The sequence below is a fragment of the Pseudophryne corroboree genome, chromosome 1, assembly GCF_028390025.1.
Source record: "Pseudophryne corroboree isolate aPseCor3 chromosome 1, aPseCor3.hap2, whole genome shotgun sequence".
NCBI classification, from domain to species: Eukaryota; Metazoa; Chordata; class Amphibia; order Anura; family Myobatrachidae; genus Pseudophryne; species Pseudophryne corroboree.
Window position 1 is genome coordinate 827,867,643 of NC_086444.1, and position 16,008 is coordinate 827,883,650.

The 16,008-nt window shown below is 47.5% G+C and overlaps 1 protein-coding gene across 2 annotated transcripts in view; it reads right to left on the bottom strand.

The window, feature by feature from the left end:
* Positions 1–1,323: 1,323 nt before the first annotated feature.
* Positions 1,324–16,008, bottom strand: part of HPSE (heparanase) — an 87,552-nt gene continuing 72,867 nt past the window's right edge. For both annotated transcript variants that reach the window (XM_063919734.1, XM_063919731.1), the window contains exons 11-12: positions 12,813–12,956; positions 1,324–1,744 (exon numbers count right to left, since the gene is read on the bottom strand). In XM_063919734.1, coding sequence (XP_063775804.1) covers positions 1,585–1,744; positions 12,813–12,956 — 304 coding nt within the window. In that variant the 3' untranslated portion in view covers positions 1,324–1,584. The remainder of the gene's footprint in view (positions 1,745–12,812; positions 12,957–16,008) is intronic.

A 16,008-nucleotide genomic window follows, 5' to 3' on the forward strand; every position in this document is an offset into this window, starting at 1 on the left:
ATTACTCTTTCGAAAATGCCAGGCATCAGCCTCTCATCTAGAACCTCCACCTTAATCCCCCTCATCGGGAAAAATGTCAAAAAGACTGTAGAGACAAGATGAGCTCCAAGTGCAGGACTGGATAATTCCTGGGGCCTGATTGAGTTGCATGCAATGTTGATGTTCATGCAGTTCAGCGATTTTATGCTACTGTGTGCATGCGAATATCCCTAAAACCTTGTACGGCGCATGTTACGGTGCATAGCGGGGCAGTTGCAATTGACACGCATGGTAACAGAAATTTACTGGCCGTTCCTGAGCAGGGACTGGAAAAATTGACTATTCAGATGCACGATGGTCGTCTGTTTTATGGGATCCTTGCAGGGGTGTCGCTGCTTTTGTTGCTGCTTAATCGCTCACACTGGAGTCCATACTCAGATGGAAAGTCTACACCTGCCTTAGGGCTGCGCAAGTCTCAATGGTGTGAACGGTGGTGATGTCTAAAGGGGTGTGGTTCGTTTTATCGACAGTATTTAGGTCGACAATGTTTAGGTCGACCACTATAGGTCGACAGTCACTAGGTCGACATGGATGGAAGGTCAACAGGGTTTCTAGGTCGACAGGTCTAAAGGTCGACATGAGGATTTTTTTTTTTTTTGTGTCGTTTTCTTCGTAAAGTGACCGGGATCCCAAATTAGTGCACCGCGTCCCCTCGCATGGCTCGCTTCGCTCGCCATGCTTCGGGCATGGTGCCTTCGCTCCGCTACCGCTTCGCTCGGCACACTTTACCGTTCCAATCGTAGTCCACGTGGATCGTTAAGTATGAAAAAAAAAAAAAGTGAAAAACTCATGTCGACCTTTAGACCTGTCGACCTAGCACATGTCGACCTAGAAACCCTGTCGACCTTCCATCCATGTCGACCTAGTGACTGTCGACCTATAGTGGTCGACCTAAACATTGTCGACCTAGACACTGTCGATCTTCAGACCGGATCCCGTCTAAAGATGCACCAAGCTGTATAGACACTCCAAGTGGGTTCCCAGTCTTTGCGCATTCAGACGCATGTACACCAGGGGAAGGGCAGACATGACTGCGGCAAAAGGCGCTAAAGTGATTTTCGCTGTGTGCGATTCTGATCTCAGCTCACAGGTCTCATAAGTCTTCTTGGAAAATGACTTCTTACTGATTTTCACATGCTTTAGTTCTTCAAATGGGTTTCCCTCTACTCCCTGCCCCTTTCTCCACCCTCCCACTCACAGAATGGGGAACAACTGGCCCTGGGGTTTTTTGCTTCCGGTTTAAGCCTTGCTCAATGGTACACACCTTATATATCATTCAATGTCTGCTATTTGAGGGGAAGGATTTTATTGAAAAAAATTAATTAAAAAATCTCTATCTTCATAAGGATGTACAGCAATAGGGATATTACAATCTTACAGATGGCAGTGCCAATTAAATAATGGAAATACAAGATAATAGATTACAAATATAACCTTCATTTTTAGTTTCCCTGAGATATAAAAGTACAGTTCATTGACAACCCATAACATGTACATAAATATTTGATCCTGAAGTTCATAAACGGGATGTGTCCTCTTCAGACCTCATAGGCAAGCAGTGGCCTCAGCATTTTTTACAACATAAAATCCAAAACTCAGAGAAGGAAGAACGAGTGGAGAGCCTGGATCTAATGGCCTTCCATGTAAAACTGGCAATGTTTTCTCATCCACCATCTTTAAAACTTCACCATTCAGCAAGACCGTTCTAGAGAAGGAAAAATACTTGTATTAGTAATGCAGATTGCTAGGCATCAACTGATAAGATAAAATGGGTTCGGTATTAAATAGTGACGGTCTGGATGCTGGCGGTCACATGACAGACACCAGCATGCTGACAATGAAGATCCCAACTGCAGATGGGGTAAGTATGTCTACCCTCCTCCAAGCCTCCGGGTTTGGCGGCTATGGGGAGGGTGTCTGCTACGGCTAACCCTCAGGGGGTGGCAGCTGTGGCAAACCACCCCCTAGTGCCTAACCCTAACCCCCCTCCTAGTCCCTAACCTTAACCTGCACACCAATACTCAACGATGTCGGCTATCGGTGTTCCTGCGCCAGTCTCCTGAGTGGTGTCGGGATTCTGGCGTCAGTCACATGACCGCTGGCATCCCGATCGCTGGGATGCTGGAGGCATCAAGATAAAATGTGATGGTTTGGAAGAAAAAAAAAAATAGATGGCATTTTAGGAACATTACAGTAAAGGTGTAAATAATAAGATTTTAAAGCTACCGGTAAATCTTTTTCTCCTAGTCCGTAGAGGATGCTGGGGACTTCGTAAGGACCATGGGGTATAGACGGGCTCCGCAGGAGACATGGGCACTATAAAGAACTTTAGAATGGGTGTGCACTGGCTCCTCCCTCTATGCCCCTCCTCCAGACCTCAGTAAGAGAAACTGTGCCCAGAGGAGACGGACAGTACGAGGAAAGGATTTTGTTAGTCCAAGGGCAAGATTCATACCAGCCCACACCATCCACACCGTATAACCTGGAATATATGAACCAGTCAACAGTATGAAACAAACAGCATCAGTCAGAGACTGATCAAAACTGTAACATAACCGTTATGTAAGCAATAACTATATACAAGTCTTGCAGAATTTAGTCCGCACTGGGAAGGGCGCCCAGCATCCTCTACGGACTAGGAGAAAAAGATTTACCGGTAGGTTTAAAATCTTATTTTTTCTTACGTCCTAGAGGATGCTGGGGACTCCGTAAGGACCATGGGGATTATACCAAAGCTCCAGACCGGGCGGGAGAGTGCGGATGACTCTGCAGCACCGATTGAGCAAACAGTAGGTCCTCCTCAGCCAAGGTATCAAACTTGTAGAATTTAGCAAAAGTGTTTGACCCCGACCAAGTCGCCGCTCGGCAAAGCTGTAATGCCGAGACGCCTCGGGCAGCTGCCCAAGAAGAGCCCACCTTTCTAGTGGAATGGGCCTTTACTGAATTTGGTAACGGCAATCCAGCCGTAGAATGAGCCTGCTGAATCATGTTACAGATCCAGCGAGCAATAGTCTGCTTAGAAGCAGGAACGCCAACCTTGTTGGCTGCATACAGGACAAACAGAGCCTCTGTTTTCCTAACCCGAGCCGTCCTGGCTACATACATTTTCAAGGCCCTGACTACATCAAGGGACTTGGAATCCTCCAAGTCACCCGAAGCCACAGGCACCACAATAGGTTGGTTCATATGAAACGATTAAACCACCTTAGGCAAAAATTGAGGACGAGTCCGCAATTCTGCTCTATCCATATGATAAATCAGATAGGGGCTTTTGTGAGACAAAGCCGCCAACTCAGACACCCGCCTTGCAGATGCCAAGGCCAACAACATGACCACCTTCCAAGTGAGAAATTTTAATTCCACCGTTTGAAGTGGCTCAAACCAGTGAGATTTCAGGAACTTTAACACCACGTTAAGGTCCCATGGTGCCACTGGAGGCACAAAAGGAGGCTGTATGTGCAGCAATCCCTTTACAAAAGTCTGGACTTCTGGGAGAGAAGCCAATTCCTTCTGAAAGAAAATTGATAGGGCCGAAATCTGTACCTTAATGGAGCCTAATTTTAGGCCCATATCCACTCCTGTCTGCAGAAAGTGGAGAAAATGGCCCAGATGGAAAACTTCAGCAGGAGCATTCTTGGTTTCACACCAAGATACGTACTTCCTCCAGATACGGTGATAATGCTTCGCCGTCACCTCCTTCCTAGCCCTTATCAGAGTAGGGATGACTTCTTCCGGAATGCCCTTCCCAGCTAGGATTCGGCGTTCAACCGCCATGCCATCAAACGCAGCCGCGGTAAGTCTTGGAACAGACAGGGCCCCTGTTGCAACAGGTCCTCTCTGAGAGGAAGAGGCCACGGATCTTCTGTGAGCATTTCCTGAAGATCGGAATACCAGGCCCTTCGAGGCCAATCTGGAACAATGAGTATTGTCTGCACTCTTTTTGTTATGAACCACAGGTAGTGGTTCATTCCTATTTTATGTTTATAAAGTTGTCTTGCATGCCAGGATTTCCCGTTGCTCTGTTTTAGAATACTCTTGTCTGCTGCCGCTGGTGAGTCTGTGTAATTGCAGCTTGTTCCCATGTGTTCAGCCTCACCTGGCTGCTAATTGCATCTTGTCAGTTTAGAGTCATGCAACAAGGCAGCTGCATGGGATTATTAATTAGGCCTCTCTGTTATATGCTGGCTGTTTGCAATTCACAGATGCTGGTGATATTCCTTGGTTTGCAGTCTGCTTGAAGTTTGAGCTGGTTCCTGTCAGTCCCTGTGTTGATTCCTGTGTCAGTCCCTGTGTCGATTCCTGTGTCTGATCCCGTGTCCTGCTGTGAGGCGTTCCTGCCCTTAGTTCCAGTGGCTTTGTCTGTCCCTGGTCAAGTCTTCTGGCTTCCTGGTGTCCACCGGTCTGTCGTTTGGGATTCTGCCTGTCCTCCAGTTCTGAGAGTCAGTGTCGGCAGCATTAGAAGTTCCTGTCCGTTTGCCAGTATTCGTACCGGTTCCGTGAGTAGCGGCTCTCCCGCGTCCGTTGGCCTAGGCCGCTGTATTCCATTTTTGTTTCTGTCCCTGGTGTTTTGCAGAGGGTTCTGCTTGTGCTGTCACCGCCGGTACACAAAGGCATTGTGTCGGCGTGTGATCAGCATTTCCTTTGTTGTTCTTTTCCTTTGGCGGTTTCTCCGCACATACTTTAGGTTTTTAGTTAGCTTGTAGCCCCTGGCCTGTTTGCTTAGTTAGAGGTCCTCTTGTTATCATTCTGCCTCGGATTTCCCTTTGTCTCTCATTAAGACCGGGGGGCACCGGAGTTGGGCAGACATAATCCGCCCTTCAAACGTGGCTGCCAAGGGCTCAAGAAACCATAGTCTCGCAAGGGATTTCCGATAGCACGGGTGAGACAACAGAGTTAGGGCGCCAGGGGCTATTCCCTTTCCATTCCCCTTTCCCAGCGTAACGTCCTGGTGCTCTGGACTCACTTCATGAACATCTCCCTTGTTCTGAGCACCAGGAACCTAACATTATCACCAGCCATACCACAAAAAAGAAATAAAACTTTTTTTCTTTTTTGGCCCAGTCCAGTGTCTAGTCTAGAATCCAGTCCTGTCTAGAATTCGGTGTTTAGAATCCAGTCCGGTGTTTAGAATCCAGTCCGGTGTTTAAAAAAAAAAAAAAAAAAAGTCTTGTTTTGTTTAGCAAAATTTAGTCTTGCCTTGTCTTGCCTTGTCTTGTCTTGTCTAGTTTTAAATCCTCCTATGTCTACTATGCAAGCCCTGCAGGCATCTCTCGCAGCCCTGAACTCTGTATTCAGTGCTTTGAGACCAGAGCGACTAAAAGTTTTGCAGCAATCCCTAAAGCAACTGCAAAACCTTCTGACTAAAATCTTGCTCATTTTGCCAGAAGTCGTTGAGAGTACATCTATCTCTAAAGAGACTCTTGTTCACAGTATGGTGACAAGAGAATCCTCTGGTTTAATTGAAGAGAAAAGGTTTAAAAGTTTTCTGCGGCCCAGGCTCTCAGAAGAGGAGCGTCTGCGTCGCAGAAACTTAAACTTATGCCTATATTGTGGGGGTTTAGGCCATTATCTGCAGACCTGTGAGTTGCGCAAGCCAAAGTGTGGTGACGAGTCTTGCCCTCTGGCCAAGTTGAGTCATGATACAAGACCTACTCCTGTCTCTACTGTGGCAGAGGTACTTGTCACACAACCCACACAAAAAAGCTCTCTGTCCTATAATTGGGGTCCTTGGGCAAGGGAGCCCCATTATAGATTCAGGAATCAAAAGAGAATGTTTCTCTCCTCTCTTGAGGTCCCTGTGGAAGCGGAGTTGCAAGTCCCTGGAGCGGTGCCCGATGCCCAGGGTCCTGGAGCGGTGCCCGATGCCCAGGGTCCTGGAGCGGTGCCCGATGCCCAGGGTCCTGGAGCGGTGCCCGATGCCCAGGGTCCTGGAGCGGTGCCCGATGCCCAGGGTCCTGGAGCGGTGCCCGATGCCCAGGGTCCTGGAGCGGTGCCCGATGCCCAGGGTCCTGGAGCGGTGCCTGATGCCCAGAGTGCTGGAGCGGTGCCCGATGCCCAGACTGCTGGAGCGGTGCCCGATGCCCAGAGTGCTGGAGCGGTGCCCGATGCCCAGAGTGCTGGAGCGGTGCCCGATGCCCAGAGTGCTGGAGCGGTGCCCGATGCCCAAGCTTATAGAAGGACATCAAATATTATAGTTCAGGTGTCCATACCGGAAGGGGTCTCAGAAGCTGTTACCCCAGGTAGGGACTTGAAAAGCGCAACCCTAGAAAGGGTCTCTAAAACCATAGTTCTTGAGGGGAACTCGAGAAGCAAAACCCCAGAAGGGATCTTTGAAGTAATATCCCCAAGTGGGGTCTCGAGAGACGCAGCCCCAAAGAAGGGTCTAGAAGTCGCTTCCCCAGGAAAGAACTTAAGAAGCATAGCATTAGTGGAGGATCTGAACGTTATTGCTTCAGCAAAAGTCCCGGAAGTCATAGTCCCGGGAGAACTTTCGATAATTATCGACTCAGAGAGGGAGGCCGATGGCCCGATCCCAGTCAGGGAGGCCAACGGCCCGGTCCCAGTAAAAGAATCCGAGGTGCTGGCCCCAGCGGGGTTCTCGGAGGCCACTGCCCCAGCGGGGTTCCCGGAGGCCACTGCCCCAGCGGGGTTCCCGGAGGCCACTGCCCCAGCGGGGTTCCCGGAGGCCACTGCCCCAGTGGGGTTCCCGGAGGCCACTGCCCCGGGTGGGGTTCAGAGAGTCTCAGCCTCGAGTAAGGTCAATAGTGACCAGGTCCTAGCAAAGCACTCCAGTCAGTCAGATGAGAAGGAAACAGATCCTGACTCTGATATCTCAACATCCATAACCTTTGATGGGGACTTCGCCCAATTTCTGGCGCTTTTCAAACACTATTACACTATTATGTTGTCTAGACCATTTCTGGGCATCACTTCAGAAAACCTTGGGCTCTATCTGATTTATTCTTTTAGAGGAGAGCCTTCTGAGTGGGCGACCAGTCTAATGAAAGCTGAAGATCCCATTCTTCAGGATCCCCTAGCATTCTGTGATGCAATTGTTAAAAGATACGGTTCCAAAGAAATTGGTTCAGATTCCTCTAAGTCACCCGTCTTGTCTGCTGAGAGTCCACCAAATACTGTAAACTCGGCACAAGAGTCCCAGCCCGTTGTTTTGACTGCAGGATGTGCTTTTTTGACTTCTTCTTCTAATAATAGTACTTTACCAGAAAGTTCAGCTCCCAAGGGTAAGAGACCTGTCTCTGATTTGAACGCAGCCTTGCTGGGTGGTACCATCAGTTCAGACAATGTTTGGGGAATTACCTTGGTCAGACCTAAAGAGCTTTGTAAAAAGAAGAAGAAGAAAAAGAAGTAATTTTTGACTCTTGCCTTGATAAAAAAAAAAAAAAAAAAAGGGGGGGGGGGTTTTCCCCTTGTCTTGTGTCCAGTGGCCACCATCAAGGGGAGGGCACTGTTACAAGTTGTTGCTACAGCTTGTTTTTTGTTTTCTTGTCTGTTAGACCAGTGTGTCAGGTTTTTTTTTTTTTTTTGTATCCCTTGTTCTGGATAGTCTGAATTTTGGGGTCTTTTGACCCCTCCTCAAGGGGGGGTAATGTTATGAGCCACGGCTGTGGCTCATTCCTGTTTTGCAGTTTTGTTCTGTATTTCATGTTATACTTCTGTTTATGTTCCCCGTGGGTGTCATGGGGTGCTCGGAGCTCACCCTTAAGGAGGGGATACTGTTATGAACCACAGGTAGTGGTTCATTCCTATTTTATGTTTATAAAGTTGTCTTGCATGCCAGGATTTCCCGTTGCTCTGTTTTAGAATACTCTTGTCTGCTGCCGCTGGTGAGTCTGTGTAATTGCAGCTTGTTCCCATGTGTTCAGCCTCACCTGGCTGCTAATTGCATCTTGTCAGTTTAGAGTCATGCAACAAGACAGCTGCATGGGATTATTAATTAGGCCTCTCTGTTATATGCTGGCTGTTTGCAATTCACAGATGCTGGTGATATTCCTTGGTTTGCAGTCTGCTTGAAGTTTGAGCTGGTTCCTGTCAGTCCCTGTGTTGATTCCTGTGTCAGTCCCTGTGTCGATTCCTGTGTCTGATCCCGTGTCCTGCTGTGAGGCGTTCCTGCCCTTAGTTCCAGTGGCTTTGCCTGTCCCTGGTCAAGTCTTCTGGCTTCCTGGTGTCCACCGGTCTGTCGTTTGGGATTCTGCCTGTCCTCCAGTTCTGAGAGTCAGTGTCGGCAGCATTAGAAGTTCCTGTCCGTTTGCCAGTATTCGTACCGGTTCCGTGAGTAGCGGCTCTCCCGCGTCCGTTGGCCTAGGCCGCTGTATTCCATGTTTGTTTCTGTCCCTGGTGTTTTGCAGAGGGTTCTGCTTGTGCTGTCACCGCCGGTACACAAAGGCATTGTGTCGGCGTGTGATCAGCATTTCCTTTGTTGTTCTTTTCCTTTGGCGGTTTCTCCGCACATACTTTAGGTTTTTAGTTAGCTTGTAGCCCCTGGCCTGTTTGCTTAGTTAGAGGTCCTCTTGTTATCATTCTGCCTCGGATTTCCCTTTGTCTCTCATTAAGACCGGGGGGCACCGGAGTTGGGCAGACATAATCCGCCCTTCAAACGTGGCTGCCAAGGGCTCAAGAAACCATAGTCTCGCAAGGGATTTCCGATAGCACGGGTGAGACAACAGAGTTAGGGCGCCAGGGGCTATTCCCTTTCCATTCCCCTTTCCCAGCGTTACGTCCTGGTGCTCTGGACTCACTTCATGAACATCTCCCTTGTTCTGAGCACCAGGAACCTAACACTTTTTCTCCTTATGATTCTCAATATCTTTGAGATGAGTGGAAGAGGAGGGAACACATAGACCGAATGAAACACCCACGGTGTCACCAGGGCATCCACTGCTACTGCCTGAGGGTCCCTTGACCTGGCACAATACCTCTGCAGCTTCTTGTTGAGACGTGACGCCATCATGTCTATTTGCGGAAGCCCCCACAGACCTGTTATCTCTGCAAAGACTTCTTGATGAAGTTCCCACTCCCCTCGATGGAGATCGTGTCTGCTGAGGAAATCTGCTTCCCAGTTGTCCACTCCCGGAATGAAGACTGCTGTCAAAGCGCTTACATGATTTTCCGCCCAACGAAGAATCCTGGTGGCTTCCGCCATTGCCACTCTGCTTCTTGTCCCGCCTTGGCGGTTTACATGAGCCACGGCTGTAACGTTGTCGGACTGAATCAGAACCGGTAGGTCGCGAAGAAGATTCTCCGCTTGACGCAGGCCGTTGTATATGGCCCTCAATTCCAGTACGTTGATGTGTAGACAAGCCTCCTGGCTTGACCATAGTCCCTGGAAGTTTCTTCCTTGTGTGACTGCTCCCCATCCTCGGAGGCTCGCGTCCGTGGTCACCAGAACCCAGTCCTGAATGCCGAACCTGCGACCCTCTAGAAGGTGAGCACTCTGCAGCCACCACAGGAGAGACACCCTGGCCCTGGGGGACAGGCTGATCTTTTGATGAATGTGTAGATGGGACCCGGACCACTTGTCCAGAAGGTCCCACTGAAAAGTCTTCGCATGGAACCTGCCGAAGGGAATGGCCTTGTAAGACGCCACCATTTTCCCCAGAACTCGCGTGCAGTGATGGACCGACACACTTTTCGGTTTCAACAGGTCCCTGACCAAGTTCTGGAGTTCCTGGGCTTTTTCCACCGGGAGAAAACCCTCTTTTGTTCCGTGTCTAGAATCATGCCCAAGAAAGTCAACCGGGTCGTTGGAACCAACTGTGACTTTGGTAGATTGAGAATCCAGCCGTGTTGCTGCAGTACGCTTAGGGAGAGCGACACGCTTTTCAGCAATTGCTCTCTCATTCTCGCTTTTATCAGGAGATCGTCCAAGTACGGGATAATTGTGACTCCCTGTTTGCGCAGGAGCACCATCATTTCCGCCATTACCTTGGTGAAAATCCTCGGGGCCATGGAAAGCCCAAACGGCAACGTCTGAAACTGGTAATGACAGTCCTGTACAGCGAATCTCAGGTACGCCTGATGAGGCGGATATATGGGGACATGAAAGTATGCATCCTTTATGTCTAGTGATACCATAAAATCCCCCCATTCCAGGCTGGCGATAACCGCCCTGAGCGATTCCATCTTGAATTTGAACCTTTTCAAGTACAAGTTTAGGGATTTTAAATTCAGAATGGGTCTGACCGAGCCATCCGGTTTCGGGACCACAAACAGGGTTGAATAGTACCCCTTCCCCTGTTGAAGTAGGGGAACCTTGACAACCACTTGTTGATGACACAGTTTTTGAATTGCAGCTAAAACTACCTCCCTTTCTGGGGAAGAAGCTGGTAAGGCCGATTTGAAAAACCGGCGAGGAAGCACGTCTTCGAATTTCAGCTTGTAACCCTGGGATACAATTTCTATTGCCCAGGGATCCACCTCTGATTGAACCCAGACGTGGCTGAAGAGTCGAAGACGTGCCGCCACCGGGGCGGACTCCCTCAGTGGAGCCTCAGCATCATGCGGTGGATTTAGTAGAAGCCGGGGAGGACTTCTGCTCCTGGGAACTAGCTGTAGCCGGCAGTTTTTTCCCTCTACCTTTACCTCTGGCGAGAAAGGAAGATCCCCGACCTCTTCTGGACTTATGCGATCGAAAGGACTGCATCTGATATTGTGGCGTTTTCTTTTCCTGTGAGGAAACTTAAGGTAAAAAAGTAGATTTACCTGCAGTAGCCGTGGAAACCAGGTCTGTGAGACCTTCCCCAAATAAGTCCTCACCCTTGTAAGGCAAAACCTCCATATGCCTCTTTGAGTCGGCATCACCCGTCCATTGGCAGGTCCACAGGGCTCGCCTGGCAGAAATCGCCATGGCGTTGGCTCTCGAACCCAGCAGGCCAACGTCCAGGGTATCAATGTCAGCTGACAAGGTATCTGTCCAAGCTGCTACAGCGCTACAAACCCAAGCCAACGCTATTGCTGGTCTGAGCAAGGCACCCGTATGTGTATAAATTGACTTCAAAGTAGTTTCCTGCCTGCGATCAGCAGGATCCCTGAGGGCTGCTGTATCTGGAGACGGCAGCGCCACCTTTTTGGACAAGCGCGTTAACGCCTTGTCTACTCTGGGCGAGGATTCCCACCGTACCCTGTCCTTAGCCGGGAAAGGATACGCCATAAGAATTCTCTTGGGAATCTGCAGTTTCTTGTCTGGAGTCTCCCAAGCGTTTTTCAAATAACTCATTCAGCTCATGAGATGGGGGGAAAGTTACCTCAGGTTTCTTTTTTTTTAAACATGTGTACCCTCGTGTCAGGGACAGAGGGGTCATCTGTGATATGCAAAACATCTTTAATTGCAATAATCATATAATGAATTCTTTTGGCCACCCTTGGGTGTAACCTCGCATCATCGTAGTCGACACTGGAGTCAGACTCTGTGTCGGTATCAGTGTCTGCTACTTGGGACAGTGGGCGTTTCTGAGACCCAGAAGGGCCCTGTGATACAGTTACAGCCATGGATTGACTCCCTGCTTTATCTCTGGACTCTGCTTTGTCCAACCTCTTATGTAATAAAGCCACATTTGCATTTAAAACATTCCACATATCCAACCAGTCAGGTGTCGGCGTTGCCGACGGAGACACCACAATCATCTGCTCCACCTCCTCCCTAGAAGAGCCTTCCGCTTCAGACATGCTGACACACACGTACCGACACCCCCACACACTCAGGGAAATTTCTATCTGGAGACAGTTCCCCAATAAGGCCCATTGGATAGACAAAGAGAGAGTATGCCAGCACACACCCAGCGCCAACTGACACTGGAAACAATTCCCAGATAAACAGCGCTTTTATATATATATATGACAATATACACTCACTGCGCCAATTATAAGTGCCCCCCCTCTTTTTGCCCTCCGTCACTGTGTTCAGCAGGGGAGAGTCCGGGGAGCCAGCGTCTCTGCAGTGTACTGTGGAGAAAATGGCGCTGGTTAGTGCTGTGGTACCAAGCTCCGCCTCCTCTGCGGCGGGCTTCGGTCCCGCTCAAATTTACAAACACTGGCGGGGGATTGTATATCTACTGCCTCCGCAGCCTATATAATATATTAGCCAGTCCTAGAGGTTTATTATTGCTGCCCAGGGCGCCCGCCCCGCCCCCCCCCCCCCCCCCGCACCCTGCACCCATACCTCAGAGAAGAGCTGAAGTCTTCTGCCACCTTTGAAGTCTTCTTTCTTCTAATACTCACACGGCTTCTATCTTCCGGCTCTGTGAGGAGGACGGCGGCGCGGCTCCGGGACGAACGGCTAAGGTGAGACCTGCGTTCCGACCCTCTGGAGCTAATGGTGTCCAGTAGCCTAAGAAGCAGAGCCTATCACTTAAGTAGGTCTGCTTCTCTCTCCTCAGTCCCACGATGCAGGTAGCCTGTTGCCAGCAGTGCACCCTGAAAATAAAAAACCTAACAAAATTCTTTTTTCAGAGAAACTCAGGAGAGATCCCCTGTAATGCACCCAGTCTCCTCTGGGCACAGGATCTAACTGAGGTCTGGAGGAGGCGCATAGAGGGAGGAGCCAGTGCACACCCATTCTAAAGTTCTTTATAGTGCCCATGTCTCCTGCGGAGCCCGTCTATACCCCATGGTCCTTACGGAGTCCCCAGCATCCTCTAGGACGTAAGAGAAAAATAGTAAAATAAGCCCAGCGCACACTAAACAGTAATTCAGGTGACACAAGGTTGGGTACTTTCCATACTTGTTGAAGTAGAATATCTGCTTGTAATTGAACTTACGTAGAAAGTATTCCTTCACCACCAGGTAAAAGCAGATATTCATCCACAGACTTTTTTGAGAGGAAGCTCGGTAACTGTATTTGCTGTGAGTGGTCGTACAAGTTTATGGCAAACAAAGTAACATCTCCCACTGTGTATTTTGGGCTGAAGAAAAAAAAAGTTATCATAGCAATAAATACATAAACAACTTCCCCAGGTCTCTCTCATCAGTTCTGCATTCCTGCACCACCGCTTCCTCACCCACCCACTATTTCCTTTATGTCTTCACAATTTGATAAAGTATATTCTTACCTGGCTTCTGTTATGCCATTGGATGTATGCCTACCTATGTTTTATTAGACTGGTTTCCTCTTGTGCTGTTCAGTGGGACTAAGGTCTTGTGCATGCTGTTGTCTTGGCCATCCAGAATAAAAATGTATTTAAAAAGAAACCAATCCCCTATTGTATATGTCATGACATGGCATAGGCTATTCACTAATGCACTAAACCCAAAACTGACATTTTCAGATCTCAACCATAAAAAAAAAAAAAAAATGAAAAACAGATATTCTACTACAGGATAATTAGAAAAGTAAATGTTTTACTGCTACAATCTACATAGAGTAGCATACCTTGCAACATTCTAGGGCTTTATGCTGGGTACACACATGTAGATATACTGATGTGTCCTAAAACATCGTTGCTCATAGCGCACTATTTAGGGTTCTGAGTTGCGAGTTATAAATAACATTATGGTGTGCGTTGTGTCCCACGCCATGTACTACACAGTTTAACCTCTGGGTGGCAAATGCTCAGTGTTAAGACTACGGTGCTGAATACAATGCTGTGGCAGTAGGCAGTGATCTGAGAGAGGCTGGCCAATCACGTTCTTCCCTTTATAAAAAAGTCCACTTCTACAAAATACAATGCCACGCTGCCGCCTATTCACACAATTCATTTTGTCGTTACATTGTGTAATAAATCCTGTATTTTATTAGCATAAACAGCTTTATTATCTCAGAAAGAATTTGAGGTTTAGTTGCTATCAAACGGACAGAACTATGTAATGCAATATTCCACTGGGTCTGTATCTCATTAGTATGACTTCCAGATGGTCTCCATTGCTGTGCCGCCACGCTTGGCGGATTCAATACGTCTTTTTTTTTTTAAAACACAAATCAGACAAAACACATCACATATACACCTGGAGTGCTCACGCTTACCACGGTTGGCTATGGCCTATCGAATACAGTGTCCGCCCGCAATGCATAAACCCCGGGTTCGATACCCAGCAGGACGCGTAATTATTATTTTTTTGAATGTATTTATTTATTATTTTTTACTGCAATAAAGTTATTTGGTGTCTTGCTACTTCCCTTTATATAAAAAGTCACCTTCTACAAAATACAATGCCACGCTGTCACCCTGTTCACACAATTCATTTTGTCATTACATTGTGTACAAGAGCCTGCATTTTATTAGCATAAACAGCTTTATTATGTCAGAAAGATTTTCAGGTTTCCTTGCTATCAAATGGACAGAAATATGTAATGCACTGTACCACTGGGTCCAAATCTCATTATTATGACTTCCAAATGGTCTCCATTGCTGTGCCGCCACGCTTGGCGGATTCAATAAAACATTTTTTTAACGCAAATCAGACAAAACACATCACATATACACCAGGGGTGCTCACTCTTACCACAGTTGACTGTGGCCTAATGAATACAGTGTCAACCTTTTTTCATGTCATCCTAGCACATGTCAACCTATAGACCATGTTGACCTACCAACCCTGTCGACCTATTGCATATCGACCAATAGTGGTCGACCTAATGACTGTCGACCTAATGACCGTATCCTGGTACATGCATACAGTGAGCTCAGTGGGAATGAATACTAATGAGTGATTAATGGGGGGAGGTGCAGAAGCCTGCATAGAATTGCATACTGTAGTGTAGGGAGCTGCCTAGACTGTGAACAATACAGTGTAAATAGCGCCTCAGCATACCATGGCATAGAATACTGTAGAAGAGAATTTTGTTTTTTTCAGATTTAAAGGGAAGAAGCAACACACCAAATAACTTTATTGCATTAAACAATAATAAATACATTAAAAAAATAATAATTGCATGCCCCGCTGGGTATCAAACCCGGGGGTGGACGCATTGCAGGTGGACACTGTATTTTGTAGGCCACAGCCAACCATGGTAAGAGTGAGCACCCCTGGTGTATATGTGATGTGTTTTGTCTGATTTGCGGATCCGTATTAAAAAAAAGTCGGATTGAATCCGACAAGTGTGGCGGCATAGCAATGGAGACCATCTGGATGTCATATTAATGAGATGTTGACCCAGTGGTACAGTGCATTACATATTTTTGTCCATTTGATAGCAAATAAACCAGAAAATCTTTCAGAGGTAATAAAGCTGTTTATGCTAATAAAATCCAGGATCTAGTACACAATGTAACGACAAAATGAATTGTGTGAGCAGGGCGGCAGCATGGCATTGTATTTTTTAGAAGGGGACTTTTTTATATAAAGAGTAGTAGCAACACACCAAATAACTTTATTGCATTAAAAAATAATAAATAAATACATAAAAAATAATAATAATTGCACGCCCCAATGGGTATCGAACCCGGGGGTTTACGCATTTTGGGGGCGGACACTGTATTCGTTAGGCCACAGCCAACCGTGGTAAGAGTGAGCACCCCTGGTGTATATGTGATGTTTTGTCTGAGTTGCGTAAAAAAAAAAAAAAGTTGTATTGAATACGCCAAGAATGGAGGCACAGCAATGGAGACCGTCTGGAAGCCAAATTAATGAGATATGGACCCAGTGGCATAGTGCTTTACATATTTCTGTCCACTTGATAGTAACTAAGCCTCAAATTCTTTCCGAAATAATAAAGCTGTTTATGCTAATAAAATACAGGATTTAGTACACAATGTAATGACAAAATTAATAGTGGCCCTCATTCCGAGTTGATCACTCGCTAGCTACTTTTAGCAGCCATGCAAATGCATAGTCGCCACCCACGGGGGAGTGTATTTTCGCTTTGCAAGTGTGCGATCGCATGTGCAGCCGAGCGGTACGAAATTATTTTTGCAGTTTCTGAGTAGGTCTGAACTTACTCAGCTCATGCGATCACTTCAGCCTGTCCGGTCCCGGAATTGACGTCAGACACCCGCCGTGCAAACGCCTGGACATGCC